Source organism: Petaurus breviceps, unplaced genomic scaffold (assembly GCF_028583685.1).
Source record: "Petaurus breviceps papuanus isolate PSGF00001 unplaced genomic scaffold, PetGlider_PUasm1.0 90994, whole genome shotgun sequence".
Classification (NCBI taxonomy): domain Eukaryota; kingdom Metazoa; phylum Chordata; class Mammalia; order Diprotodontia; family Petauridae; genus Petaurus; species Petaurus breviceps.
In genome coordinates this window covers 7270686-7298559 of record NW_027187393.1, presented here as the reverse complement: position 1 = coordinate 7298559, position 27874 = coordinate 7270686, and the positions used below count along the sequence as shown (strand labels likewise).

Genomic DNA, 27874 nt, shown 5'->3' with positions numbered 1-27874 from the left:
ATGGTTCAATGTTTGGGGCAGCAGTGGTTCAGTGGTTAGAGCCCACGTTGGGGCAGTGGTTCAATGGTTAGGGCCTAGGTTGGGGCAGTGGTTCAATGGTTGGGGCAGTGGTTCAGTGGTTGGGCGCCATGTTAGGGGAAGTGGTTTGATGATTTGGACCCATGTTAGGGAAGTTCAGAATGTTGGGGCCCTGGTTGAGACTGTGGCTCAGTATATCAGAGTCATTGTGGGAGACCTGGGGGTTCAGTTTTCCTATTCTTTCCTATCAGATGGTTTTTGGGTCATAGAGAATAAGCCCTACATGTTCCTCTTACCCCATTCCCCAGTCCTGGGAGAAAGCTGTTTCCTTGTCCCCATTGTCATACCTCAGGGTAGGAGGTGGGGAAGGATGTCTTGAATCATCCAACTTGGGAAAGGGAGTGAAAGAGATTACTATAGGTATTATTGACTCAGGTTATCTGACCCTTGATCCCTGGCCCCATATCCCCAGATGGCCCACTGTGTGACCTCGGTACAGCTGTCCATCTCCTGTGACCACCTCATCGATAAGGACGTTGGCTCCAAGTCCGACCCACTCTGTGTCCTGCTGCAGGATGTGGGTGGGGGCAACTGGGCTGAGGTGAGGAAACTTGGGGTACATAAGAAGAGGGAAAAGGGAACTAGACCTTGGAGTAAGTTGGGGTGGAAGGGACTGAGGGGTTAAATACCTGTACCTATTGGTTTGTGGCCAGTTGCCCCAGGAATGGGGGCAGGAGAGCTATCCCCTATACATGGTTCTCTGATGAGAACTAGAGAGGCCAACCAGTCCTACTCTCGAGTAGCCTCATTGATCTACATAGATGGGGCCCAAGGTGCCTGAGAAGGTGAGCAGAGTTGAGGAAACAAGTGTCATTAAACGACATGGAAGTTCTGGAAAAGTGAGGGAGGAAGGAAAAAGTGGGTTGTCCATACCAGGGCAGGGCTCATGGGCCCTTGAGAAGGTCCTGTTATTAGGACATGGGATCCCTTAAGGAACAAAGATAGGAGAGAAGTGAGGGGGGTTTTGTCCTTCCTGAAGTGGGGCCCTAACTACATCCCCAGCAAGCTCCTCCTTAGGAGATCCCTGGTGGTCTTAGTGACCCCCCCCCCCTTCCTTTGGCTGTGCCTCCTAGCTCTGTCGGACAGAGCGTGTCCGGAATTGCTCCAGCCCTGAGTTTTCTAGATCACTACCTATCGACTATCACTTTGAGACCGTCCAGAAGTTGCGTTTTGGTGTCTATGACATTGACAACAAGACTCCTGAGCTGGGAGATGATGACTTCTTGGGGGGAGCCGAGTGTACCCTAGGACAGGTACAGTAAAATAGCTGAGAGCTTATGGTATAGGTATTGGGGAGAGGGAAGTGCAGGGGGGATGAGGTTGCTTAAGGTGAAAGATACTCATGGGGGGAACAGCTGACCAGGTATGAGATGGTCCTAGAACGGTTGTATCATGGCAAATTCTAGAGTGGGGAACAGGAATTCTGTCTTAGCTTCCAGTCTTTGCATGTAATCTAGGGAGGTGGGGTTCTGGGGTCCCTTGGGTCGGTCTCAGATTCCTAAAAGGATTAGGCCTCTGTTACAGTTGAGCTGAGTCTGAGGGATTTTCTAGGCCCTAGGAATGACTGACTCCATCACCACCCTCAGATTGTATCCAGTCAGACGGTGACCCTGCCCCTAATGCTGAAGCCTGGGAAGCCAGCTGGGCAAGGAACCATCACGGTGAGGAAGTATGGTGCTGGGGAGTATAGGAGCTTCTGGGTCTAGCCTGTGGCATACACATCACTGAACTGAGGTCACAAGAGAAACTGCTCCAGGCTGACTCTTAGCCTTCCCTCACACCCAGATCTCAGCCCAGGAAGTGAAGGACACTCGAGTGGTGACAATGGAAGTAGAGGCCAGGAACCTGGACAAGAAGGTTTGGGGGGAAAGGTTTGGAGAAACAAGGAAGAGGTGGTTAACCCAGCTTGCCTTAAGAAAGGAAATTGACCAGTTCTGGGGAAGAGAATGGGAGATTTTAACCCTAAACATGTTGAGTTTATTCTTTTTCCCATTTGTGCCATCAAGAGACCTGATTAGTGTTTTCTTGGTCCCATCAGGACTTTCTGGGCAAATCTGATCCATTCCTAGAGTTTTACCGACAGGGTGATGGAAAGTGGCATCTGGTCTACAGGTCTGAGGTGTGTGTGGGACCTATTAAGGGAAAACTAAGTGCTTTAGTTCATGTCCTGGACTGCCATTGTAGGTGGAGAGCTGGTATTTTTGGGGAAGGGATGTCCTCCTGTGGATTGCAGCTGGAGTGGACAGAACTGAGATTCAGAGCCATAGCTTTTGCATGCCCTCTTCCCTAGGTGATTAAGAACAATCTGAATCCTACGTGGAGCCGCTTCAGTGTTCCTTTGCAACGTTTCTGTGAGGGAGACTCCAGCCTGCCCATCCAGGTTAGGAGGGGCCTGTGCCCAAACTGAGCCCTAAGTCCCTGAGACTTTTTCATGGGGATTTTTGCTCAAGCTGTCTGTCGGTCTCCATGATAACTTTTTGTTGCACTTAGGGTTTATAAAACATTATTCTCCTTTTATGGATGAGTAAATGAGGCTTAGTGACATTGTGAATTACCCAAGGTCATAGCTATTAAATGTTAGACCTGGGATACAGATTCATTTCTCTTATGGTTCCCGATCCTGTGTCCTCTCCATCTCCCATCCAGGTGCGCTGTTCAGACTATGACAGTGATGGCTCTCATGACCTCATTGGCTCCTTCCAGACTAATCTGACGCAGCTGCAGGGCACCCCAGTAAGTAACCTGACTGTGCCCACTCTACACATTCCTTGAATGGGCATGCTGGGGAAGGTGGGATCTGGGTAGTGGTGGGGTGGGGGTAGAGCTCCATAATTGGAATTCTCCTAGTAGATTTCTAGTATATTAAATCCTCCAATCTGATCCTTCCATATTTGCTCACCTTCTTTCCCTGCCCAACAGCAAATCCCTCTTATCTCCTTTCTCCCCATCAGGTGGAGTTTGATTGTATTCATCCTGAGAAGCAGCAGAAAAAGAAGAGTTATAAAAACTCGGGGATCATCCGGGTTAAGGTCTGCCAGGTAAGACTCTTTCTTCTACCCTCCCAGACCTCCTAAGCAGTGCCCCTAGTCTTGACCCCACTTTCCTCCTTGGTCACCAGATTGAGGCAGAGTTCTCCTTCTTGGACTATGTGATGGGTGGCTGCCAGATCAGTTTCACAGTGAGTACTTGGTGGGACAATGGTAAACAGATTGGAGGGGAAGGGAGAGGAGAGGGCTTCAGTGTCTAGGGCTCCCTCCAGATGCAGTCATGTCTTCCTCTGTCTTCCAGGTGGGTATGGACTTCACTGGATCCAACGGGGATCCTTCCTCTCCAGATTCCCTGCACTACCTGAGCCCCTCTGGTGTCAATGAGTACCTGACAGCTTTGTGGAGTGTGGGCTGTGTGGTACAGGACTATGACACGTGAGTCTGGCCTTAGTCATCACATACCCCAGACCTCTTATGGATTCCTTACTGGATGTCCCTTTCCATATCACAACCCCTGGGGATGGGGACAAAGGGGAGAGTGTGGGTAAGGACTCCATTACTTCCCCTCGACTCCTATGTCTTCCTCCCACAGGGACAAACTGTTCCCGGCTTTTGGATTTGGGGCCCAGGTGCCCCCTGATTGGCAGGTGCGCTCCTCCCTAATCTCTCACATTTTGACCTCAGGGTTGGGGAGTAATCACTATTCTGGTGAGGGAGGGGTCAGGGAAAGGCAGGATTTTTAACTGAGAGATACCTTAGATAGAGATGATCTAGTCCAACGTCCTCATTTTAAAGAGGAGGAAACAAAGCCTAAGGAAGAAGCTTTGCTTCTTGTAACTTTGCTCTTGGTCATAGTTAGGGAATGTCAGAACTGGGATGCAAAGTTATTCTTATTTCCACACTCAGGTTTCTCATGAGTTTGCCTTGAACTTCAATTCCAGTAATCCTTACTGCTCAGGTAAATTTTTATCCTTACTCTAGCTTCTCTCTTCCTCCCAAATCCATGTTCCACCTTTACTTCTTGCCATTCTCTAGGCATCCAGGGCATTGTAGATGCCTATCGCCAGGCCCTGCCCCAGGTCCGACTCTATGGCCCCACGAATTTCGCCCCCATTATCAACCATGTAGCCCGATTTGCCACCCAGGCTGCACAGCAGGGAACGGCCTTGGTGAGAAGGGCCCATGGTATTTGGGGTGTCCTGTGGCAAATGAGCAGAGAGGAAATGGGATGGCTTTGGGAATAAGACCCCTCTTTGTGACACTTGTGGTTTCGGACCCTTCAGCAATACTTCGTGTTGCTCCTGCTGACGGATGGGGCCGTGTCAGACATTGAGGCTACAAAGGAAGCCGTGGTCTGGGCCTCCCACCTGCCCATGTCTATCATCATTGTGGGTGTTGGGGGTGCCGACTTCACGGCCATGGTGGAGCTGGATGGAGATGGGGGTCCTTTGCGTGCCCGCAGTGGAGAGACTGTTGCCCGAGATGTTGTCCAGTTTGTTCCTTTCCGCCAGTTTCAGAATGTGAGCCAAGAGGATGGGCTTTGGAGTTTGAAGGAAGACAGATCAACCCTGGGTTGGGAGAAAGATCAGCTACCTGATGTTTCTTACTTCCACAGGCCCCTCGGGAGGCGCTGGCTCAAGCAGTCCTTGCGGAGGTGCCCCGGCAGCTTGTGTCTTATTATAAGGCAAAGGGTTTGGCCCCCCACAAGGCCCCAGTGATACCTGCCAAGGACCCCGCCCCAACTCCCAAGAATTAATCGACCACAGCATCAACTCTCTACACATGACTATGTGCCTCTTGTTTCTCCTGTCAGAGGAGAAACAGAACACCTGTCTCAGGTGTGCACATTTGTGCTTGCCTCTATGGGTTATATATGTATGCCAAGACACTCTCAAGCCAACCTGGCCCCAGCACATTTTTTATCTTTTTTATATTTGTATACATTATACTTCTTCCGCATTCCTCTCTTCATTATGTACACTTCCCCTGTGCTTAATAAAGCTCAGTCAAAACTGAGTTTGTTTACCTGTTTTGGTAGCTCAGGGGAATGAATCATTCTAGATCAATATCATGTAAGAGATTTGTTGAATGCTGTTTGGGCCTAATTACTAAGCTGTAACTGCAGAGCCATCTGTGTGTGTGCAAAGGCCCTGTGCTTATCTTTACAAAGGATGATTAAGGACCATTTGCTGGGTGTTAGAGGATTCTTATTCAGCTCTTGGTTGAACTAGCTGGCTGCAAGGACCTTTGAACTTGGAGATCCAGTGGTGTTCCTTGACCTCAAGATGAGATTAGTAGGGGCATAAGACATAGCTACAAATAACACTTTGGTGGTTTAAAGTTTACAGAATATCTTTCCTATAACAGACCTGTGAGATAATGCAAGTGTTCATACCATTTTACAGAAGGAGAAACATTCCTAGGAAAGGGAAATGACTTGCTTCAGATCACAAGCTAAAGTGCAATCTAGTCTCTCTCTTGTTCCAGGCCTAGAAATTTTCTTCTTTTTCATGGGGGGATCTCAGGCAATGGTGGATAATTACAAAAGAGGCAGAAACAAGGAGTGAACTAGCCAGCCTTCCAGCCACAAGAGCACTTCTTAGGGGCCTAAAACACCACAGTGCAACAATACCAGCACTATACCAATATGCCAAGCCTAGAAGCATCATTTTGGATTGGTCAGTTTTCAAGGGCAAACATCACTCAAGCTTCACTGCAGAGCCAAGGTGTGAGACCTTCCTGGAACACTTTATTGGTTTTTTCCAAAGATGAATTTTACTTAAACTATTTGTTAAATTTCATACCATGCTTATATGGAAGATCCTGTTGTATTAGCCTCAGCTGAGTAACCTGATATTAGGCCCCAGCCAATGAAGGAGAAGGGAGGGGGGAGTTCTTGGCTAAGATTCCTCAATAGGCCAAAATGAGTATTTGAAAATGTGCTAAATTCAACAGACTCTGATGAGTGCTGTCACAAGCATAGTCCCCTACCTCAGGCTCACACAGGCAGAATAGCCAACCCACCATTTGAACCCAGGTCCTTTGATTTTTAAATCTAATGCTTATTTATTTCCCCTTGCTGCCTCAGCAGGGAGAGGGAAATAGAAAACCTAGCTCTGAATCTATGGGCCTGTTCTGTGCCTTGCTCTTAGTCCACAAAAGGCTATTTCCTTTTTGCCCCCTTGGCTCTGTCCATTAATACCTACTGCCATGAAGTATAATTATGTGCCTGATCCAACTGCACTGTTATTACCTTTGTGATCTCTAAAGTCTTTTCCAGCCCTATATCCTGTGATCTCAGCTGAGCTCTAAGTTCCTTTGCGTTAGAGACAGGATATTGGGGTGGGGAACCTTCAGCCCCAAGGTCACATGTGGCCTTCTGGGTTCTTAAGTGCAGCTCTCCATTCAAAGAGCTCTTTCGCTAGAGGGTGTGACCTCGAGGCCAAAGGTTCTCTCACCCCTGGGATAGCTCCTTTATCCCCAATAATACCCAGCACAGCTCTGGACCTGGTCCTTTCAGTCTAGTAGGGGCTGTGACTATCAATAGGTATCTTAGGTTCGGTTCACTATGAAGGAATTGAGACATGACTCTTCTCATCCCCACAAAGATCAGGGTTAGGGAACAGTGCAAAGGATGACAGTAATAGGCAGTCATTTGTATTGTGTGAAATGGGGCTTTGGGAAAGCTACTGATCTGAATCTGAGAAGCAATAGGGGTCTCTGGGCTCAACCTGAGACATTCTGTAGTTTTTGCATCTGCAGGGTAAAGGAGACTACAGGGAAGGCTCTTAGGATCCAAATCTCAGGAAAGGGCAGTGAGGCTGTAGTCTGAGCTAACATACCATCATTGACAAATCCAAATAAAATGTTCTTTCAAGTAGTTCTGGGGTAGACGGCTGTTATTTCCACACAGCAGATTTTTGGATACATGGCAGATTTATCAGCCCTCTGAGTATGGATGGGATTAAAAAAAAAAAGATGGCCCCAGTAACTAAGGAATTACAATGACTAATCCCATTTGGATACAATATTTACACAAGACTCAACTCCCTCTAGTCATTGGCCATAATTCATCTTGGCATTTTCCCTCTACCACCACACACAGGGTCCGGTAATAGTAGGTGTTCAATAAACGTTGAGTCAGCAGTGAATAAAAACCAAAGCATTGGCAATAAAGCAGAGATCATGATCTCACTTTTTTGATTCTGAATCAGGTGTGGAGCCTCAGCAAGAGCTAACTGATGAAGGGTCTATCAGTAATGGAGAGTGCAATCCTCCTCTGGGTGGGTGAGTGTGTGGATGAAGTCTCTGTACAGTTACAGAGTGCTCTATGCTGAGGGCTGAAACCTGTGAAGCCAAAATAATTTGCTGGAGGTAGTATAAAAGCAAAATGTAAGGGGAATGAATTTTGGCCCAAGGCAGCTGTTTCGGAAAAGGAGAGGAGACATCATTGCCATGACACCCAGTGCTATTGGAATAGTGGTAGGTAGAGACACTGACTCCAGACCAGGGGTGAAAACATGAAAAAAATTAGCTCATAGAATAATTTTTCAAAAAACAAACCAAAAACAGAAGGGGGCTGATCTACTCAATTTTTACAACTCTATGGTTTGACAGAAAGTTCACTTATGGTATACCTGGGACTAGAACCCACATTTCTTCATACATAATCTAGAGCTCAGGGAAAAAGTTATTTACACTCTGTTGCCCAAAGGAAAGGGACCTGTGATAAATGGATTCGTTTCCTAGAAGGAAAATAAGTAGCTTTCCACTAGAGCAAAATTCAGGTGGGCTCTTCAGTATTTGTCATTCTCCTAAGGAGAGAGACACCCACAGACCTGTTCCCCCCCCCCCAGTCCCTAGCTTCCCATGAAGAGATCCCTGAAATGTGCTCATATGGAATTAGCAGGAGGTTTAATGAGGAGTAGTAGCAGGCTCCCCCTTCTCTCTCCTTTTGTCCTGTCTTCTCCCTGCATTATCATGACTCCGAAGCCCATGGGCCCGCACTCGGTATAAGCAGGTGAAACGTGGGTGTCCCCAGTTGCTGAGTATCTGTATCTTCACCTTTGGGAAGGCCATGGGGGGATCATTCTGGGGAGAAAAACAGAGGCCAGAGTCCCAGGCCCTTCTTATTCTGGACTAGTCAGTCCTGAAGTTACAGGGAGATAGCCCTTCCTGGTGATGCCTCAGCCCACTTCCCAATCTCTTCCCCAGCCCTTTCCTCACCTCCAGATGAAATGTCTGAATCTCAGATTTCTTCACTTCAAAGGTGAATTTTCCCAAGAGAATTTCAGTCTTGTCATCACCCTGGAGGCCCTGGGGTAGTGGGGAAGTAGAGACACAATGGGAGTCTGGTGAAAGCAGAAAGGGTATCCAAGATGTGTCAGTCTTATATCCCCATCCTAACCTTCCCCAGCAGAGATTTCATCAGTTCCCTTTTAACAGTGGGGGACCTCACAGACCAGTCCTCAACCCTACTCACATAGACAGCAAAATCCTTGGCACTGCTAACACCTCCATTGTGGGCCACGCTCGGTGGTGGGTGCTGCATGGTGATGTCACTTAGCTGAACTTGGCCAGGCAGCTGGATGACCACCTGGCCCTTAGCACCCTGGAAGGCCCAGCAGTTCCCAGGGAAGACATTGGGCTAGAGAAGTGATGATACAAGCATTATAGGGTTTAGAGCTGCAAGATACCTTGGAGAACATCTGTTCCACTTTTTTTTTTTTTTGGAGGGGGAAGGTAGGGCAATTGGGGTTAAGTGACTTCCCCAACGTCTATTGTTATCCCCATTTTATAGATGGAAAAACTGAGGGAAACAGCACTCAAGTGACATGCTAAGGGTTACACAGTCAGAAAGTGTCTGAGGTACAGAACCCAGTAATGACAGGACTGGAATTTGAATCCAGGACCCTTTACATTTCAACCCACTACCAGCTTTGAATTACCAAGAAGGCCCTCCACACTACATCCCAGATGTATGTCTGCCACAGACATCTTCTAAGGATCTATTTGCATCCATCTATTCAAAGAACCTACCCCTGCCTCACTGACCCCTCCACACTGACAAGCATCTTCCTCACTTTTTTTCTAGATTTGTCTGATTTTCGGCTTATAGACCCTTCCCTCCCCTCCCCACCTGAGGGTTACTTTGAGTTGGAAATTAGGTTAGTGAGTTTGGGAGTATATATTCCGCTTGACTGTCCCAGCTCCTCACAGGATCCTTTAGTGTTCACTCTACCATCTTCCGCTGGGTTTCAGCTTCCCCTCATACCTCCAGGATGACTGTGGGGGGCTTGGCATAATTCCAGAAACTGAACCGATTCCAGAAATAAGCTGTATCCCTGTCCTCATAGTCACGTGATGTTTTGTCTAGGTCGATGGAAGCCCCTGCAACAGGCAAAGGAACTGGGTTCAGAAATAGAGCCTAAGTGGACAACAGTGTTCTGTTTCCATGTGTTTCTGTCTCTATTTCTAGGTCTTTCTGGGTATATCCATATCTCTCCCTAAGTATCTCTGTTTTAGATAGTCTCACCCACGGAACTCAGCGCATAGTCAGGTTTTTGTACAAAATCTTCATTCAGTCTCTGGAACACGAGCTGGGCCACCCTCTGGGGAGAAATGGGGAGGGAAAGACCAGCTGGATCTGGCTTCTGGGGTGTGGGGGACCCAAGGGCGGGAGGGATAGTTACATTGGGACCAGTGCTCACCTCACTGTTGGCTGCTCGGATGCTGGACACATCCGTGTGGAGTTTGTCAAGTTCAGTCTGAAGTTGTTGCAGTTGCAGCCCCTGGGAGTGGATCCTCTCATGGTATTCACTGCAAAGGGAGGGTAGGAGAGCAAAGGGCAGGGAACAGGAAGCAGGAGCATAGGGTGGGAACATGGGACAAAGGGCAAGCTCCCTCTCCCCTCCTCCCCAGGGTGGATATAAGGATGAGCTCTTAGGGCCTTCTCACAGGACCCACCAAGTTTTCCCTAGGCCCCTCACCCCCTCTAGGCTCCAGCCTTCACCTCAGAGTCAGGAACTCCTTGGTTTCCTAGGGGAGAAGATGGAACACAGATCTCAGCTCAGCCTCCATCACCCCTTTCCCCATGTTGTCTCCCCAGTCCTTCCCATCTCCCACATCCCCACTGTCACAAGGAATCACTCACCTCATCCCAGACAGGGACAAAATACATAAGTGCACCCCATACCACTGCAGAGAAAGAATAAGGTTCAGGGAATCAAGGGCTCAGTGGCTAAGGGACCAGAGGATTTGAAAGGCTAAGGGACATAAGGGCTCCAGTGCTCAAGCCCTGGATGAATGGGCATGAGGGCTCCAAAGTGTAGAAGGACCTAGGCTGGGAACTGAATGGGGAAGGTTTCCTTCCCAGGGGGGCTCCAGAGGTAACCCGGGGAACAGGGATGGGAGATGGGGCTGTCTTGTTCCTGAAGTTTTGACTCTGCCTCTGGCTGTTTTGTCCCTGGTGCGTTGGGGGCTTTGAGGCAGGTCTCCCACTCCCTACCCCTTTCCCTAAGTGCCCTGGGGAGCTGAGGTTTGGAGGGTTGGAGGGTTTGAGGGCTGCTCTCTCACCAGCCGTGAAGCCACTGAAGAACAGCAAGACTGTAAGCAGGAAGCGGACAGAACGGACCTCCCTGATGCAATGACCAACAGGGAGGAAGGGAACAAGGGGAGGGTTTGAGGGAAGAAAGCCCGCTCTACCAGCCTCAGGCTCTTCCCCTACCTGCCTCTAACTTTTCTTCCCCCAGGCTCGGATTCCTCCCCTGAACTCCTCTGCCACCTACTCCCCTCCTTCCCCTGACTCCTCCCCCACATCGGCTTGGGCTCCTCCCCTCCTTCCCCTGACTCCTCCCCCACGTCGGCTTGGGCTCCTCCCCTGCCCTCTTCGGGGTCTTCCTTTCCAAATCCTAGCCCCTCCTCCCCCTACCCGCTTTTGGCTAGTCCATTGACCCCGTCTCCCAGAAGGCTTCTTCTCCTCCCCTATGGCCCCGGCCCTGTGCACCTCCAGCTCCTCCTCCCCTGGCTCTCTCCCGTACCCGGCTCCTCTCTGCCGGGGCTCCCCCGCCGCCTCCCCTGCCTGCCTTTCAGGTCGTCCCGTATTCTTCCCCTACACCCCCCCCCCCCCCCACCTCCAGCAATCCTCCCTCCTTCCCTCACCACGTGCTCTCCCCCTACTCACCCGCACCTGCAGAAGGCACCCAGGACTTCTCCAAACACGGCGGGAAAAAATCCCAGCGCCTGGAGGACGAGGGCTGGGATGCGAGGAGGACGGGTTTATTGAGGGGTCGGTATCTGACCAGGACGTCTGGGATTAGGGGGTCAGAGACGGGGTAGACGTCTCAGTGGGACTGGAGTAAGGGTCAGGGGTGTCATACTTAGCAGGTTCTTGGTTTGCTGCTGGACCGGGCGGTCCCGGGAAAGCTCTGCGGGTGGATGGTGGAGGCTGCGGGGCTCTGTGACTGTTCCTGTTGCTGCGGCTGTGGCTGCTGCGGGAGGCAGAGCCGGGTCTTGTCCGAGGCCTCCACCGGGACCCTCCTCCGGCCAATTCCCATTCCCTGCCCCCCATTTCCCAAGAGCACCTCTTTGCCCTTACCGGTGCTCAGCCACAGACCGTCTGCTCCGCCCGCCTGGGTAGCGCAAGGCTCAGAAGACAGCTTCCAGCCCACCTGTGACCTCCGGCTGCCTCTGTACACAGGATACTCTCTGAACCACAGATGGCCTTCGCATCCCTGGCCGACCCTGCATTCTCCCCACTTCAGGCCCCCCTCCCCGCTGCCTTCCGCACTCTTCTCCCCTAAACTCTCTCCCCTGCCACCGATGCCCTCCGGAGGGCCGCTTTTCCACCTTGGCACCCCGCCCTATTGCTGGCGCGCCCTTCCCCTCACCTTCGGGAGCCGCTGCCGCGGGAGGTGGCGCTCATTGAGCTGTTGCTATGGTCGCTGTAGAAATCTGGGTTGTGTTTGTGGGGGAGTGCAGCTGAACCGGGCCTGGGGCTTCGCCGCATGATGCTTCTTTCCCCAGACCTGTCCCTACACCCTGCCCGAGTTCGGGCCCGGGGAATTCCCCACCACCCACCCTGAAGTATAGCCCCCTATAGAATAGCCCCTATAGAATATACAGAATATATAGCCCCCTATAGAATATACAGAATATCCCCCTACTCCCACCCCAAGTGTCTCACACGTGTGCCTGAATGTAGGGATCCCCTACAGATTCCCTATACTCTGAACCCCAGACCCCGACGTCATGGAGAAGCATAAGGCCAGTCTGCTGACGTCACAGAACAGGAGAAAGGGAAAGGGGCGCCTTTTTCCCCAGCGTTGGTGCCTATTTGTTGTTAGGGGTGGTGTCCAGGAGATTTTGTCAGCCTAGAATTAGGATATAAGATTTTCTCTTCATCTCAGACATAAATCTTGGGCCTCAGGTCTAGTGCCTTCCCTCTGTTGATTGTTTCTCTGTTGAGTATGTATATCTATTGCTTTATATCCAGTATATAGCTTGTTTGTACATATTATTTGCATGTTGTTTCCCCGTTAGATTATGAGCAACTCGAGGGCAGGGATTGTATTTTACCTTTTTTTTTTTTAAATTCCCAGCCAATATTGGCAGTCCTGTCCACAGCCACCTGTCTTTAGGGCCCTCACTCTTAAGAATCTAAAACAAAACTGCCCCAGGTCACACAATAAAGCTATGTTCAAGCCCAGACTAGAATCTAGGTGCCCTGATTCCCAGAGAGTCTCTCTATCCACTGTACCACATTAAGCAATAGTACATGGAAATTGTGCTGGATTTGAAGTCAAATCCTCTACCATTTACTACCTATGTGACTCTGGACAAGTCAGCCTCTCTGAGACTCCATTTCTTAATCTGTAAACTGAGTTAGGACAGAAATTAAGGTCCTTTACAACTCTATGTCTCTGACACAGTGACCCAATTCTTTAATCTAAAAAGAATTTTCTTTAATGGTGGAACTACAGGCAGAATGGGGGGGGGGGTTATTTCTAATGTATGTGCATGAATCTTTAGTGCCACACAGTCCCATATGGCCAATCTTGTTAGTCCTAATGAACAAAGCTTGTATCATACAGTGGAAATACTGGGTTTGGGAATCTACCACTTTTAGCCTATATGGCCTTGACTAAGGTACATAACCCGCTTTGGGAATCAGAGAAGGGTTGAATTATTTGACCTATGGAATCATTTCTAGCACTAAATCTGTGATACAGTTGGGGTCTAAAACAAGAGGACTTTGATGTTTTTTAAAATAAGGTTTTACTAATAACTTTTGTATTTACATTAGGGATTCCAAATATTGTGGCAGCTAGATGGCACAGTGGATCCTGATCCTGGAGTCAGGAAAACTCATCTTCTGGAGTTCAAATCCAGCTTCAGACACTCTATCCATGGCCTTGGACAAGTTATTTAACCTTGTTTGACTCAGTTTCCTCATCTATAAAATGAGCTAGAGAAGGGAATGGCAAACCACTTCAGTATTTTTACCAATAAAACCCCAAATGGGGTCACAAATAGTTGGACAAGACTGAACAAAATTCCATATATAACTATATTACCTTTCTTTTCTTTAAAAACTTTTTTTTATTAACTTGACAAATAGATTTCCATGTAACAAGAAAAGAAAAAAAAAAGGCTTTTAGATGAAACCATGAATCTCCATTATATAGCACTTTTTTTTGTTTTTAAGTATGCAATTATATTTTAACATGTTAATTACCTACCAACAGTACCCTATTTGTGTCTTCTAATGAACTAATTTCTTTTCTCTAGGATGAACATTTTAATGTTTCCTTGATATTCTTTTTAAATACTATCACTATCTCCCATACCATATCCTCCCCCCTCCCCAAATAAATGTACTTCCTTTTAACAAACAGATATAGTCAAGTAATGCAAATTCACATGTTCATCATGTCTTGTTCTAATTATATGTCTCATTCTGCATGTGTAATCCACTACCTTTCTGCCAAGAGGTGGAAAGCATGTTCTGTTGTCGGCAGAGTTCTTAAGCCTTTCAAAGTGATTTTCCTGTATTGTTATAATCAGTGTATAAATTGTTCTTCTGATTCTACTCACCTCAGTCCCCTATCATTTCATACCATGATTCCCTGGTTTCTCTGAATCCTTTCCTTTGGTCACTTTTTATGGTACAATCATGTTACATTACATTCATATGCCATAATTTTCTTCAGCCATTCCCTAGTTGACAGGCAATCATTTTGTTTCAAGTTCCTTGAGTTTGTTTGGTTTTTTTTTTGGAGGGGAGAAGATAGGGCAATTGGGCAAGGTCACATGGCTAGTTTTTGTGTTAAGTATCTGAGGACAAGTTTGAACTCAGGTCTTCCTGATTTCAAGGCCAGTGCTTTATTCACTGTGCCACCTAACCGACCCTTCAAGTTCCTTGTTACAACAAAAGTGTTGCTGTCAATATTTCTGTACTTATGCATCTTCCTCTTTCTATGATCTCTTTGAGGGATATGAATAGTAGTTGTACTTAGCTGAGTTCAAAGGGTACGCATAGTTTAGTGACTTTTTGGGGTATGGTTTTATATTGCTTTTTCAGAACAGTTGAACCAATTCACAACTCTACCAATTGTGATCAATATGCCTGTCCTTCCCAAACTTTATTGCATTAAAAAAGATCTCACTTATTACTATGCTTTGTAAAATTTTTATCATAAATGTGTACTATACTTTGTCGATGGCTTTTTTCCACATCTATCAAGATAATTGTATACTTTTGGATATTTTTTGTTTTTATTATGATTAATTGTGTTCATTGCTTTCCTAATGTTGAGCCATGCATCACTGGTATAAATCCAACTTGGTCAAACTGGATGATTTTTTGGATGAATCACTTATCATCTATTTGATGGAATTTTGCTTAAAAAATTTTAAATTAATATTCATCAATGATACTGGTCTATAGTTCTATCTTTCCCTGGTATTTTCCTTGTATTAGGATTATATTTTTCTCATGAAAGGAATCTGGTAGAATGCTTTTTCAATTTTTGAGGATAGTTTGAGTAGTATTATATTGTTTTTTATGCTTTCTATTCTTGTTACGTTGGATTTTTTATATTTTTGAAGGTATTCCTCTACTGATTTTGTGTTTCTAAGTTTTGTTGGCATAAAACTGTGCACAAATGGTTGTCAACAAGGTTTTATTTATTCTTTTTAAATTTTTTTTAACATTTAAAAAATTTTTTGAGTTCCAAATTTTCTCCCTTCCTCCAACTCCTCCCCCACCCATTGAGAAGGCAAGCAATATGATACCCATTTTACATGTGAAGTCATGCAAAAACACATTTTCATATTGACCATGTTGCAAAAAAAATAAAATAAAGAAAAATAATGTGAAAAGGAATATGTTTCAGTCTCCACTCAGAGTTAATCATTTCTCCCTCCAGAGGTAGACTGCATTTTTCATGAGTTCTTTGGAATTGTTATGAATCATTGTATTAATCAGAGTAACTGAATCTTTCATAGTTGATTATCATTACAATTTTGCTGTTAAAATCTTCTGGTTCTGCTCACTTCACTTTTCATCAGTTCATATAAATCTTTCCAAGTTTTTCTGAAACCTCCTTTGCCATTTTTTTCTTTTTTGGAAGGGGAAGGCAAGGCAGTTGGAGTTAAGTGACTTGCCCAAGGTCACACAGTTAAATGTCAAGTGTCTAAGGCCAAATTTGAATTCAGGTCCTCCTGGCTTCATGACTTGTGCCCTTTTCCATTTCTTACAGCATAATAATATTCCATCACATATACCATAACATTTGTTCATTCATTCTCCAATTGATGTTCATCTCCTCAATTTCTGAATTTTTGCCAACACAAAAAGAGCTGTTACAAAATATTTTTGTACAAATATTTTGTTACAAATATTTTGTATTTTCCTTTTTCTTTGAATCTTTTGAGGATAATGACTTAATAGTGGTATTGCTCATTCAAAGGGTATTCACAAAGTAAACTGGTTATTCTTTTGATTTCTTTTGTTGTGATTTCACCTTATTCATTTGTTGATTTGATTTTCTGACCTCTTCCTTTTAATCACATTACTTAAAGGTTTATCAATTTTATTAGTCTTTTCAAAGAACTAGGTTTTAGTGTTACTTGTCATTTATATAGTTGGGTTTTGTTTTGTTTTTAATTTTTGGTTTATCTATTTTGTTTCTCATTTTCAATATCTCCTTTTTCATGATCTCTTTAGGTTCACTTTTTAGTTTTCTAATTTTTAAACATGTATGATCAGTTCATTCTTTTTCTTTTTTTCCTCTTTTGTTGATGTATGTTTATAGGGATATGATTTTTCCCCAAGGACTGCTTTAGCTACATCCCAGAAATTTTACTTTTACATAATTACTAATTGTATCTATGGTTTTTTTTTTCTTTAACACATTCATTATTTAGAATTTCATTATTAAGTCTCCATTTGGGTCTGTATGCATGTGAGATTCCTGAACTAATTACTCGTTTATTGCATTGTGGTCTATAAAGGATGTGATCACTATTTCTGCCTTTTTGTAATTTGTTTGCAATATCTCTATGTAAGGGTTATGGGATTTAAAGATCTTCCATGCCCCATTGGACTTGCTGACGAAGCAGAAAGGGGCGGAGCAAGAGGAAGCGGAAGCCAAACTAGAGTTCCTGCGGTGGCTGGCGGTGGTGGTGGTGGCCACGGCGGCAGCAGCAGCAGAGGCAGCGGCAGCGCAAAGTCCTTTTTGAGTTAGCCAGAATTTCTGCTAAGGACTCCTGCTGAGGACTGCCAGGAGCCGGAGCTGCTGGGAGCACGCTTCCCAGACGCTGGGTGGTTGCTGTGAGTGGGGAGAGGAGGACCTTTGCCTGAGGTAGCCTGTTCTGTTTTAAAGGCTTGAAAATGTGGGTGCTTTCTACTTTGTCTACCTGTGCCAATGTCATAACTACTCTGATGGCTTTCACTTTCTGGTTTTGGTACTCAGTCTTTTGGTATCTTAATAAATTTTCTAGTTTATTCCCCCATATGGCAAGCATGATGAATTTTGTGATGGATAATTATATCAGCATATCTGTAATCTCCATAGGCATTGTGAATATGGCATTGCTCATACACTCTAACACAGGATAAATTTTTGTAAAAGTTCCATGTGGTGCTCAGAAACACACCCACACACACATTTAGTAGCCCCATTTAGAAGACACCATAAGTTTTTTTAGCTCTAGTTTCTCCAGCAATTCATTGAGTTCTATATTTTGACTTTTATCTTTCTGTTAGAATTATTCAACATTGAGATAGGATATTGAAATCTCCTACCATTATTGTGTTACTAGCTATGTTTTCTTGTAGTTCAGTTAATTTTTCCTTTATGAATTTAATTCCTAAGATATTTGGAGCATATAACTTTAACATTGATATTGGTTTGTTATCTTTGGTTTCTTTCAGCAAAATGTATGCTTGCTTATCCTTTTTATATTTTGAATGCTTGTTTTTACTTTGATAGCATGACTTCCATTCCTTTTTTAAATTCCCTTGATGTATAGTAATGTGATAATATAGTAATATTTTTCATTGTATGTATGTCTTTCTTTTTTAAATAATTTTTTGTAAGTAGCAAATGGTGGGATTTTGTTTTCTTATCCAATCTGTCACTTTGTTATTTTATTAGATTATTTAATCTATTCACATTTAGAGCTATGAAAATTAAGTTTATATTTTCCTTCATTTATGTCTAATACTGAGTTTATTTGTTTTTGTTTTTTTACAAATTTGGATTTTTTCCCCTCTTCCTTTGTAAATACAGCACTATGTCTCCTGTTATTTTATCTTCATTTATTTTAAGGCTGTCCTATTCCCATAAGTTCTCTTTTTCTCACATTCAAATCCCTCCCCTTCCCATTTGGTACAACTTTTTCTAGTTTTGGAGTTTTGTTTAAATTAGTTCCTTTTTCTTTCTTAGTTGCTTAAGTCTTTTCCACTTTTTTCCCCCTCTCAGTTGTCAGATAAAATTCCCTTTCCTCTTTTCCCCTTCAATTTGGCTTGTTTGTTATTTTTCAAAATTTCATTTTTTGCATCTTTTTCTAAAAAGGATTTCTTTCCTTCACTCTCTTTATTATTTACCTTCCCTTTATGTCTAAACTTTTATTTTTTGATTCATTCTTCTTACAATTTGTTAGTCCTATAATTTCTGCATAGAATTAAAGTTTCTAAGGTACCTATTTTGAGTTTTTTCTTCAAAACATTTTCTATGTTATTGCCTTGTAGATCTTGTCTCCGACTTTTTTTTCTGCTATACCTCACTATTAGAAATACCAATTCCTACAGATGATAGAGAGGATATTGCTTATTTGCCCCATAGGAATTTTTCTCTGTCTCTGATTATGCAGTTCATCATTGACCTTTGCCTTAATGTATCCATTTTCCCCCCAGTTGCCTTGAATCTCCTCCTTGGGTCTGTGCCCTCCCACTCTTCTGGGAGTCAGTTGCCCCGCAGAAGTTCTGATTCCTCTTCTCCTGAGACAAAAGATGAGCCATCTCTCTAACAACCAAATCCTTGCAGATTATACCCATTACAAAGTCCTCATCTCCCTTTACAGAATATTTTTTCTTCTCCTATGAGAGAATTTTTCAGGGCTACCCTTTCTCACAACTGAAATAAGATTTCTCTTTTTCTTGCTTCCCTTTTTCAATCCCTCACTTTGCCTCCTTGCCTATTCTCCTATATGTTCCCTTCATTCTGAGAAACTACAGGAGTTATTTTCCCTTCATTGTTAGTCTTTAACCTGATAGGGCACATCACCTCTATCTTCTTCCTCCACTCCCCTTTTATGTACCCTCTCATTCTGTAATTTAGTCTTCACCCTCAAACATGATTCACTTGTAGATGAATTGAAATCATGATGTTCCCAGTACTATTTCTCTATCGTCACAACTGTTTGACCTTTGCCTCCACCTTTTTCTCCTTGTGTGCATTTAGAAAGGGATCTCTTAATGGTCTTTCTTTTGCTATTTTGCTGGTGCCCTTGATTATTTACTCCTCTAGTATATGTTGTCTGGGGTGTTTGAAAAGCAAATAATTGTCTTTAGGTCTAGTTTGTTTGTTAGGAATGTTCCAAATGCTTCTTTTTATTGGAAATCCATCTTTTTTCATTAATAGTTAATTTCAGATTTTTAAATTTTAGGTCACTTTGTGTTGCATCTTGAGCTCCTTTGCTTTTGGGACACATTATTCCATTCCTTCCTGTAGCTTCTACTAGGTACAACATAGTTTTGTGTTATTAAAATGTCAGTTCCTTTATATTTGAAGGTCTTTCTCCTGGTTACTTGCAAAATGTGTTGTTCAGTGTAATTGTTAAATTTAATCACTCCGAGTCTTCGAGTTTGCAGCATAGTGTATTTTTTCTAAAGGCAACCTGTGGATTCTTATTTTAAAAAATTAATTTATTTGTTTTTACTTTTCAACATTCACAACATTCATAAGATTTTGAGTTCCAAATTTTCCCCTTCCTTCTCCTCCTCCCTCCCCAAAACAGCATGCAGTCTGATATTGGCTATACATGTGCAATCATTTTAAGCATATTTCCACATTAGTCACAATGTGAAAGAAGAATAAGAACAAAAGGGAGAAACCACGAGAAAAAAACTACAACAAAAGACAGAATAGCGTGCTTCGATCTGCATTCAGACTCCATAGTTCTTTCTCTGGTTGTAAATAGTATTTTCCATCATGAGCCTTTTGGAATTGTCTTGGATCATTGCATTGTTGAGAAGAGCTGAGTCTATCAAAGTTGGTCATTGCACCATGTTGCTGTTAATGTGTACAATGCTCTCCTGGTTCTGCTCATTTCACTCAGCATCAGTTCATTTAAGTCTTTCTATTCGTATATGTAAGTATTCTATTTCATTCATATACCACAGCTTGTTCAGCCATTCCTCAACTGATGGGCATTCACTCTACATCCAAATCTTTGCTACCACAAAAAGAGCTGCTATAATGTTTTTGTACATGTAGATCCTTTCCCCTTTTTTATGATCTCTTTGGGATGCTGATCTCATAGGGCTATTGCTGTATCAAAAGGTATGCACAGCCCTTTGGGTATAGTTCTAAATTACTCTCCAGAATGGTTGGATCAGTTCACAACTCCACCAACAATGCATTAGTGTTCCTTTGGATTCTTTTGATTAGGACTTTGGTTTCTGTGGTAAGAAGCTCCAGACAGTTTTCTTGTATTATTTCTTGGTATTGTTTTTTTTTTTTACTTGTCATATTCTTCTGGAAGATACATAATTCATAATATCCTATATATACATTCTCGTTAAGATCAATAAGTTTTGTGTGGAGGAAGGTCATGTTTTATTTTAAGGTTATTTTTCTTTTCTTCTCTTTTTTCCATATTGTCCTTCACTTCGGTGCATTTTTATTCCCAATCAGTTATTTTCTCTTGTTTATTTGGTGAGACTGGCTAGTGTGGATTTTTCTATTCTGTCAATTATTTCTACTGTGCACATGATTCTCAGACCTATTTATCTAGCCCACACCTCTCTCCTGATCTACAATCTCACATCTTTGTGATTGCCTACTGGTCATCCTGAACTAGGTGCTGCTCTATAGGCATTTAAAACTCAACATGTCCGAAACTGAACTCATTATCTTTTCACCCAAAACCCTTCCTTCTTCTTGACTTCCCTGTTGCTGTTTACCCTCCTAGTCACCAGGCTCACAACCTAAGTATCATCCTTGGTGTCTTTCTTTCTCACTTCCAATATATAAGCAGTTGCCAACTCCTGTCAATTCTACCTCCAAAACATCTCAACATCTGCTCTTCTCTCCTCTGACACAGCCACCTCCTGGTGCTGGCGCTCATCCCCTCATTACTGGACATGTCATCCTCCCTATTCAGTGAAGTTTAGAGGTTCTATATTACCTCTAGGATAAAAATACACACACCCACACATATGCATGTATATACATGTGTGTGTGCATGTATCTTTTACTTTTAAAGCCATTCATAAGCTCACCCCTTCCTATTCAGTTTTTTTGCATCTTATTCCCCTCCAGGTGTACTCTGTATACAATCCAGTGACACATCTTTTCCCTCAAATAAGACTCTCTTTTGATTATTTTCACTGGCTGTTCCCCATGCCTATAATTCTCTTCCTCCTCTCCTCCACCTCCTGATATCCTTCAAGCCTCAGCTAAAATCCTGCCTTCTGCAAGAAGTCTTTCACATTCCCCTTCTCTCTGAGACTATCTCCAACCCATCCTGTAGATGTCTTGTTTGTATAGCTGTTTACATGTTGTCTCCCCCGTTGGATTGTGAGCTCCTTGAGGGCAGGGGCTGTCTTTTGGCACAGTGCCTGGCACACAGTAAGCACTTAATAAATGCTTCTTGATTTATTTCTCTTGAGATGCTTAACTTTTTGTTGCCCCAGATGAATTTTATTATTTTATCTATTCTATTTAATAATATTTTACCCTTGTATTGCTTTTTAAGAAAAAATGATCAGCTATGGAGGCCTCCCTCATCCCCCTTCCCTCGCACCTCCCAGTACATCCACCAAGACCTCTAGACACAGCATGGTTCACTAGAAACAACACAGTTGACTCACGTGTATATGTACATTTTTTTCTAGTGCTCTTTGCCTGAATTTTTCCTTTGCCCAATTATTACCTAATGAAAGAAATTATTATTTTTCTATTATATTAATACCCAATTATTAAATTAGGATTAATGTTTTCCTTCCTGTTTCCTCATTCAGAAATCAACTCCTGTGGGCTATTCAGCCAATCTCTGAAGGACGTTGCTGATAGATAAGATTGCCCAAATCCTCTGGGTACAACAGGCTTCTCTTTCTTGAATGGGACCCCACGAAAGTAGAAGACCTTACAAACAGAATCCATTCTAGCCAAATTCTTGTCCTTAGGAAATAAGTCCCTGTCCTTGTAACCTTCCATTAGAATTTGGGATGACCTAGTTCATGAAGGGGTCTGGGTAGAGATGGATTCTTTTGTCCAGTTTACTGGAGGTGGTAGAGTCTCATGATAGGGTCATGTTCTCAGACAGAGGAGCTGAAGATTTTTGCCCACCTACTCATTAATATGTCCACCCTCTCATTGACTGTTAACCAATCAGGACTGATTTCCACTCTCAGAGACACCCCCTTTTCCAAAGGCTTTTAAGCATTCATTATTCTCTGGGGGGTATCTTTGATTTCCAAGAGAACCATTGACATGTAAAGCTATGAGATGTGTCCAGAAACAGTAAAATACTTTGCTTCATGTAGGCATACCTGTAGTAATATTAAAACAAACAGATACATGAATGAAAATCTTTAAATGCTTTATTTTAAAATGCAAACATGATTTTTAAACATTTTAAACTAATCTACACAGCAAACAAAAATAACTTTACATCTTTTTGTACATTTTACATGAAAACATTCAAATAAACTTGCTGAAGATATTCTATACTCCCCCCCCAAAAAAAAGAAAACCATTGACTTCAATTTATTGATTTATCTGCTAGACATAATGAATAAATTAATTATTAATTACCCAGAAACTATCTCTTGGGCTTTTCATTCATCTCACTGTCATGTTAATGTATACTTTACATTCCTTCTCTGAGTCCTTCCCTCACTCCCTGGAATATATGTTATTCGAGGGCAGGAATTGTCTTTTTTTTACCTTTGTTTTGCCAGTGTTTATCACATATCTTTTCAGAAACACTTTTGGAATTGAATTGAAACGTTCAGTCCAATACATAATGGCCTGCTGGGTCACAACTACTCTGGGAGACATCAGAGCAAGGCACTGAACTGAGGTAGAAAGGTCTGACAGAGAAGCATAGTCCTAGAGAAACAAAATCTTAGATTTGTAAGAACTTCAAAACCTCAAACTCCTAGAATTTTTTCTTTTTGAGGCAATCAGCATTAAGTGACTTACCCAGGGTCACATAGCTAGTGTCTGAGGTTGGAGTTGAACTCAGGTCCTCATGATTGGTGCTCTCACCATTGTACCTCTTAGCTGCCTCAGACTCCTAAAATTTTAAAGCTGGAAGGAACCTTTGTTTTGTTAGTGCAATCTAAAGACAGGTGGCCCTTTAGAGCAGAGAGAAGCAGGAAGGGAGGGCAGCAATGAGGAGCATGAAGCACACCTTGTTCTGTTTTGCACATGGTAGGAGCTTAATCAATGTTGAATTTAGGTGTAGTTCAAAGAATTGCAATCTATACCCATAAAATAATCCCCACTACAACATCCTTAAGACAAGTGGTCATCCAGCTTGCTGTAATGCTGTACCCATAGCAGTCACTATGAATATACATGTGTATTTCTAGGGAAAATTCACAAAATACAATAAATTCTCTTCCTCAAAGGCAAATCCAAAATATTTATTTGGGACATCATTAGGATACTGGAAGGTAAGATATTTTTGTAGGTTTATTTTAATTTTTTAATTAATTTATTTACTTTTAGTTTACAATATTCAGTTCCACAATCCCTTGAGTTCGAAATTTTCTCCTCCTCCCTCTCTTCTCCCCTCCCACCCATGGTGGCATGCAATCCAATGTAGGTTCTACAAATACCTTTGAATTAAACATTAGTCAAGTAGTAAATAAGAATTATAACTGATGGAATGAATGAGAAAGAAGGAACAAAACAAAACACAAAAGAGAGAGAACAAGTAGTTTGCTTCAATCTGCCTTCAGACTCTGTAGTTCTTTCTCTGGATGTGGATAGCCCTTTCCATCTTCTAACCTTGCATTGCTGAGAGGAGCCCAGGATATCAGTTAGTTGTCACAGATATGATGTGTCTGTAACCAAGAGGTAAGATTTAACAGGGTACTTATCACTAATCCAGGAAGTGCCAACATCCCAAGCCTCCTTTCTGTCAGGTCTCCCCACAATTTCCCCTAGGCAAGCTCCCCCCTCCGCCCACTCTGAGCTCCACGTGCTGTCTGTGGCTCAGCCTCCATGTGTTAGGCCTATTAATGGGTGGGAAACATCTTCCTATTTCATTAACATTGCAATTGCTGAAGGACCTCAGGAACTCGTTTTCTCCAGAATCAGACGATCCTGCTTTGGGAAAGCTCTCATTTTTAGTAAGCTTTTCCTGACACTGAGCCTCAATTTGTCTCTTTGTCGCCTCCCCCCATTGTTTTGGTTCTGTCTTCTAGGGCCAGACAGACCAAGTCCAATCCCTCTTCCATGTAACAGTTGTCCAGATACTCAAAGGCAACAGTTGTGTCCCTGGAAGTCTCCTCTTCTTGAGGTTAGATATTCCCAGTGTCTTTAATCAATCAATCAACAAATAATTGTTAGGTGCTCATCATACAAGTGAAGGAATTTCTTTCCACTGGGGGAGACAACATATATAAAAATATATACATGTACAACTATGCCAGCATAAATGTAAATAAAATAAATGCAAATATTTACAAAATAGATAAACACAAGGTAGTTTAGGAGGGATGGCACTAGCAACTGGGGAGGGAAAACAGAAAAGGCTTTCATATACAGGATGGTGCTTGGACTACAGCTCAAGGGAAGAGAGAGGGATGCAATGAGGCAGAGGTGAGGGGGAAGCAGGGGTAAAAGGGGGGAGGCCGGGCAAAGGGAGGAGGCAGGGGAAAGGGAGGAGGCAGGGGAAGGGGAGGAGGCAGGGGAAGGGGAGGAGGCATTCCAGGCTTGTGAGATGGCCAGAGCAAAGGCAAAACATGTACATTGAGAGGAAGAGAGAAAACCAGTTTGTCTGGATCATAGTTCGAAGGAGGGGGAGTGATGTCAAATGAGGGTGGAAAGAGAGGATGTAGGCCAGGTGGCAATGTGAACTAACTGTGAGCTAACTGAAAAGAGGCAGCTAGGTGGCACAGTGAATAGAGCACCAGCCCTGGAGTCAGGAGGACCTGAGTTCAAATCTGGCCTTAGACGCTTAACACTTCCTAGCCGTGTGACCTTGGGCAAGTCACTTGACCGGAATTGCCCTGCCTTTACCCCTCCAAAAAGAAAAAAAAAAGGCTAACCAAAAAGAATTCCTATTTTATCCTGCAGACAATAGGGAGACACTGGAGTTGACTAAGAAGGAGAGTTATATGGTCAGATCTGCCTCTAAGGAAAGTTACTTTGGGGGCGGCTAGGTAGCGTGGTGAATAGAGCATCAGCCCTAGAGTCAGGAAGACCTGACTTCAAATCTGGCCTCAGACACTTAACACAAAAAACTAGCCATGTGACCTTGGGCAAGTCACTTAACCCCAGTTGCCCTACCTTCCCCCTCCAAAAAGAGGAAAAAAAATTTTTAATTAAAAAAATTTTAAAAAAAGAAAATTACTTTGGCAGCAGTATGTAGGGTGGATTGGAATGGTGAGAGACTTGAGGCAGGTGGACCAATCATGCAGTAATTTAAGTGAGAGGTGATGAGAGCTAAAGTGGTTGCTGTATGAGGGGAGAGATTGCAAAGGTAGAAAAGGCAGGATCTGACAACAGCTTGGATATGTGGGATAGAGGAGAGTGAAGAAAATGTCAAAGTGAGAAACCTGGATAATCAGCGCTTCTTAAACTGTGAGAAATTTTTTTTTGCTTTTTTTTTTTTTGGAGGGGGGAAGGTAGGGCAATTGGGGTGAAGTGACTTGCCCAAGGTCACATGGCTAGTTTTTTGTGTTGTGTCTGAGGCCAGATTTGAACTCAAGTCCTCTTGACTCCAGAGTTGGTGCTCTATTCACTGTGCCACCTAGCTGCCCCAACTGTGGGAAGATTTGGCAACAGTAAAAGGTTTATGAATGCACGATGACCAAAATTTAATTCAAAATCAAACTCATAATGAATCTGAGGTGTTTCTGGCAGCATCTGCATCAGGCAACTTCACTACAGCCTGGGATCAGGCCACACAACGCCAACAAACACTGCCAAAAGAAAAAGGGGTCTTGAGGGGGAAATGTTTAAGCCCTGGACTAGAAGAATATTGAAGCCTTTCACAGAAATAGGGAAATTTGAAGGAAAGGAGAGTTTGGGGAGAAAAATAATGAGTTCAATTTTGTACGTGCTGGATTAAAATGTCTCTGAAACGTCTGATGGGAAGTTCTATACAGATGACTTCCAAATCTCTACATCCAGCTCCGTCCTCTCTCCTTTGCTTCCGTCCCCTATCACCAACTGCCTATTGGATATTTCAGACATATTTTATCTAGAAAGTACCCCAAAAAAGCGTGGGGGATACCAAGAAAGGCAAAAGACAGTCCCTGCCTTAGGAAGTTGGTGGGCAGGCAGATAACATGCAAACTGCAAACAAGACGTACACGGGCTAAGCATGGGGAAGGTCTCGGCGTTCCTGGGATTAGAGAAGGTTTTACTTGTTTGTTTTGTCTTCAACTGAGACTTGAAGGAAGTCTGGGAAGCCCGGAGGGAGAGGATTCCAGGCATGGGGGACAGCCAGTGGACACACGGAAGGTTTGAGATAGAGTGTCTTGTTCCAGGAAAAACAGCGAGACTAGTGTTAGAGGAAAGATAGGTGTTTCAAGGACCCCAATGACCTGAGTCCCTTGGTGGGCAGTCTGGAATGAATTCACAGGCTCAAGCATTGTGAGTCAAGTTGGTAAAAGTTTATTGTTCTACTATATAGCAGCCAGTGAGGTCTTAAGGAACCTTCAAAAAGGGGTAGAGTTAAAGTTTTTATAGGATATTCCATAGTATAACCTGTGCCAATTATGCTAACTAGGTGAGTAAGGGTGGGATTAGGGAGAAGTTAAGGAATGGTCAGTGCTTAAAGTATCATGCATTTTTAATATCAACTGTGCAGGTGTATTGCCCATAATTCACTGGGAAATAGCCCAAGGTTGGGGGGGGGGGGTGGCTGCCTGGAGGTGTGGTTTTAGGCTTGAAATGTCACTGTCAGCTAGCAGTCAGGGCTGACTGAGAAGTTCCCAGTCTGCCACCCATCAGTGTCATGTCTGACAAGATGGATGTTGGGAATATACATATGTCCCAAGATAACAAGGGATCAAGGATGTGTATAATGGGCTAAGGAGTTTACTCATAGATAGCCCAGTGAAGGATTCATAGGTACAGCTGGTTATTATATTAAGGAGAGATAAACATTTCATGAATGGTTGCTAGGCAGAGTACTTGCAGGGAGAAGGGGCAGAGATAATGCTCTGAGGCTGGGGAGATTTGAGGCTAGGGAGAAATGTGATTTTACAAACTGGGGTTCAAGCACAGGCACCCAAGCACCCCATCAGTGTCACTGGATTGTAGGGTGCCTGGAGGGAGAGTAAGTATGAGAAGACTAGAAGGGTAGAAAGTGGTCAGGTTATAAAGGGCTTTGAAATCCAAACAGAGCATTTTATATTTGATCTTGGAGGTAATAGACACTGGAGTTTCTACAGGGAGGAGGGAGAGAGTGGGCTGACATGACTGGTCCAGTGCTTTAGGAAGATCATTTTGATAGCTGGGTAGAGTATTTATCAGAATAGGGAGAGACAAAGCAGGGATACCAGCCAAAAGACCACAGCAAACCATCTCTCCATTTGCTTATAAGGCTTACCGTTCCTACACACACACACACACACAACCTCTTCTAGTGATTGAGCTTCTTACATGTAAAATCTGAAAGATGACTAACCTTAGAAAGCTAGTTATCAAGAAGAATATTATCTTTTTAAATGTTTGGATTGTATTTTTCTTTTATTAACACTCTTTCCTTTAAAATGATCACTGTCACTTCCCAATGCTTCCAATACCCATCCCCAAAGGTCCGTCTTTGGAGAAAGAAAGAGACAGATAGAGAGACAGAAACAGAGACTAAGAAAGGAAGGAAGGAAGGAA

The 27874-nt window shown here is 43.5% G+C and overlaps 2 protein-coding genes and 1 long non-coding RNA gene across 12 annotated transcripts in view; 2 read left to right on the top strand and 1 right to left on the bottom strand.

Moving 5' to 3' along the window:
• Nucleotides 1-5081, top strand: part of LOC138153525 (RNA-binding protein 12) — a 36691-nt gene extending 31610 nt beyond the window's left edge. For 4 of the 9 annotated variants that reach the window (XM_069077700.1, XM_069077692.1, XM_069077699.1 and 1 more), the window contains 15 exons: nucleotides 491-619; nucleotides 1152-1331; nucleotides 1665-1739; nucleotides 1864-1935; nucleotides 2117-2197; nucleotides 2369-2458; nucleotides 2725-2811; nucleotides 3030-3116; nucleotides 3197-3256; nucleotides 3367-3500; nucleotides 3658-3712; nucleotides 3972-4023; nucleotides 4101-4234; nucleotides 4349-4585; nucleotides 4681-5081. In XM_069077700.1, coding sequence (XP_068933801.1) covers nucleotides 491-619; nucleotides 1152-1331; nucleotides 1665-1739; nucleotides 1864-1935; nucleotides 2117-2197; nucleotides 2369-2458; nucleotides 2725-2811; nucleotides 3030-3116; nucleotides 3197-3256; nucleotides 3367-3500; nucleotides 3658-3712; nucleotides 3972-4023; nucleotides 4101-4234; nucleotides 4349-4585; nucleotides 4681-4821 — 1614 coding nt within the window. In that variant the 3' untranslated portion in view covers nucleotides 4822-5081. The remainder of the gene's footprint in view (nucleotides 1-490; nucleotides 620-1151; nucleotides 1332-1664; nucleotides 1740-1863; nucleotides 1936-2116; nucleotides 2198-2368; nucleotides 2459-2724; nucleotides 2812-3029; nucleotides 3117-3196; nucleotides 3257-3366; nucleotides 3501-3657; nucleotides 3713-3971; nucleotides 4024-4100; nucleotides 4235-4348; nucleotides 4586-4680) is intronic. The other 5 variants (XM_069077693.1, XM_069077694.1, XM_069077696.1 and 2 more) reach the window with 5 other exon arrangements.
• Nucleotides 5082-7578: 2497 nt separating this feature from the next.
• SPAG4 (sperm associated antigen 4) lies at nucleotides 7579-12818 on the bottom strand. The gene is made up of 13 exons (XM_069077701.1): nucleotides 11954-12818; nucleotides 11662-11753; nucleotides 11444-11554; nucleotides 11248-11320; nucleotides 10641-10702; nucleotides 10219-10262; nucleotides 10078-10103; nucleotides 9776-9884; nucleotides 9601-9676; nucleotides 9340-9455; nucleotides 8548-8712; nucleotides 8292-8381; nucleotides 7579-8156 (listed from the first exon to the last, which is right to left on the bottom strand). The coding sequence occupies exons 1-13, from the start codon at nucleotides 12070-12072 to the stop codon at nucleotides 7980-7982; spliced, it is 1260 nt and encodes a 419-aa protein (XP_068933802.1). The 5' UTR covers nucleotides 12073-12818; the 3' UTR covers nucleotides 7579-7979.
• LOC138153528 (uncharacterized) lies at nucleotides 11216-22619 on the top strand. Of its 2 annotated transcripts, XR_011166406.1 has the most exons (3): nucleotides 11216-11352; nucleotides 13369-16930; nucleotides 21817-22619. It is a non-coding gene; the product is annotated as an uncharacterized lncRNA (long non-coding RNA). The 2 variants fall into 2 exon arrangements; XR_011166405.1 differs by lacking the exon at nucleotides 21817-22619 and having other exon boundaries at nucleotides 13369-17874.
• Nucleotides 22620-27874: the final 5255 nt, after the last annotated feature.

Coding starts and splice junctions, on each gene's coding strand:
- SPAG4 (XM_069077701.1), bottom strand. CDS start 12,072: ATGCGGCGAAGCCCCAGGCCCGGTTCAGCTGCACTCCCCCACAAACAC. Junction 10,263..10,640: donor CTTCAGTGGCTTCACGGCTG/GTGAGAGAGCAG, acceptor CTTTCTCTGCAG/TGGTATGGGGTGCACTTATG. Junction 8,382..8,547: donor CCAAGGATTTTGCTGTCTAT/GTGAGTAGGGTT, acceptor CCACTACCCCAG/GGCCTCCAGGGTGATGACAA.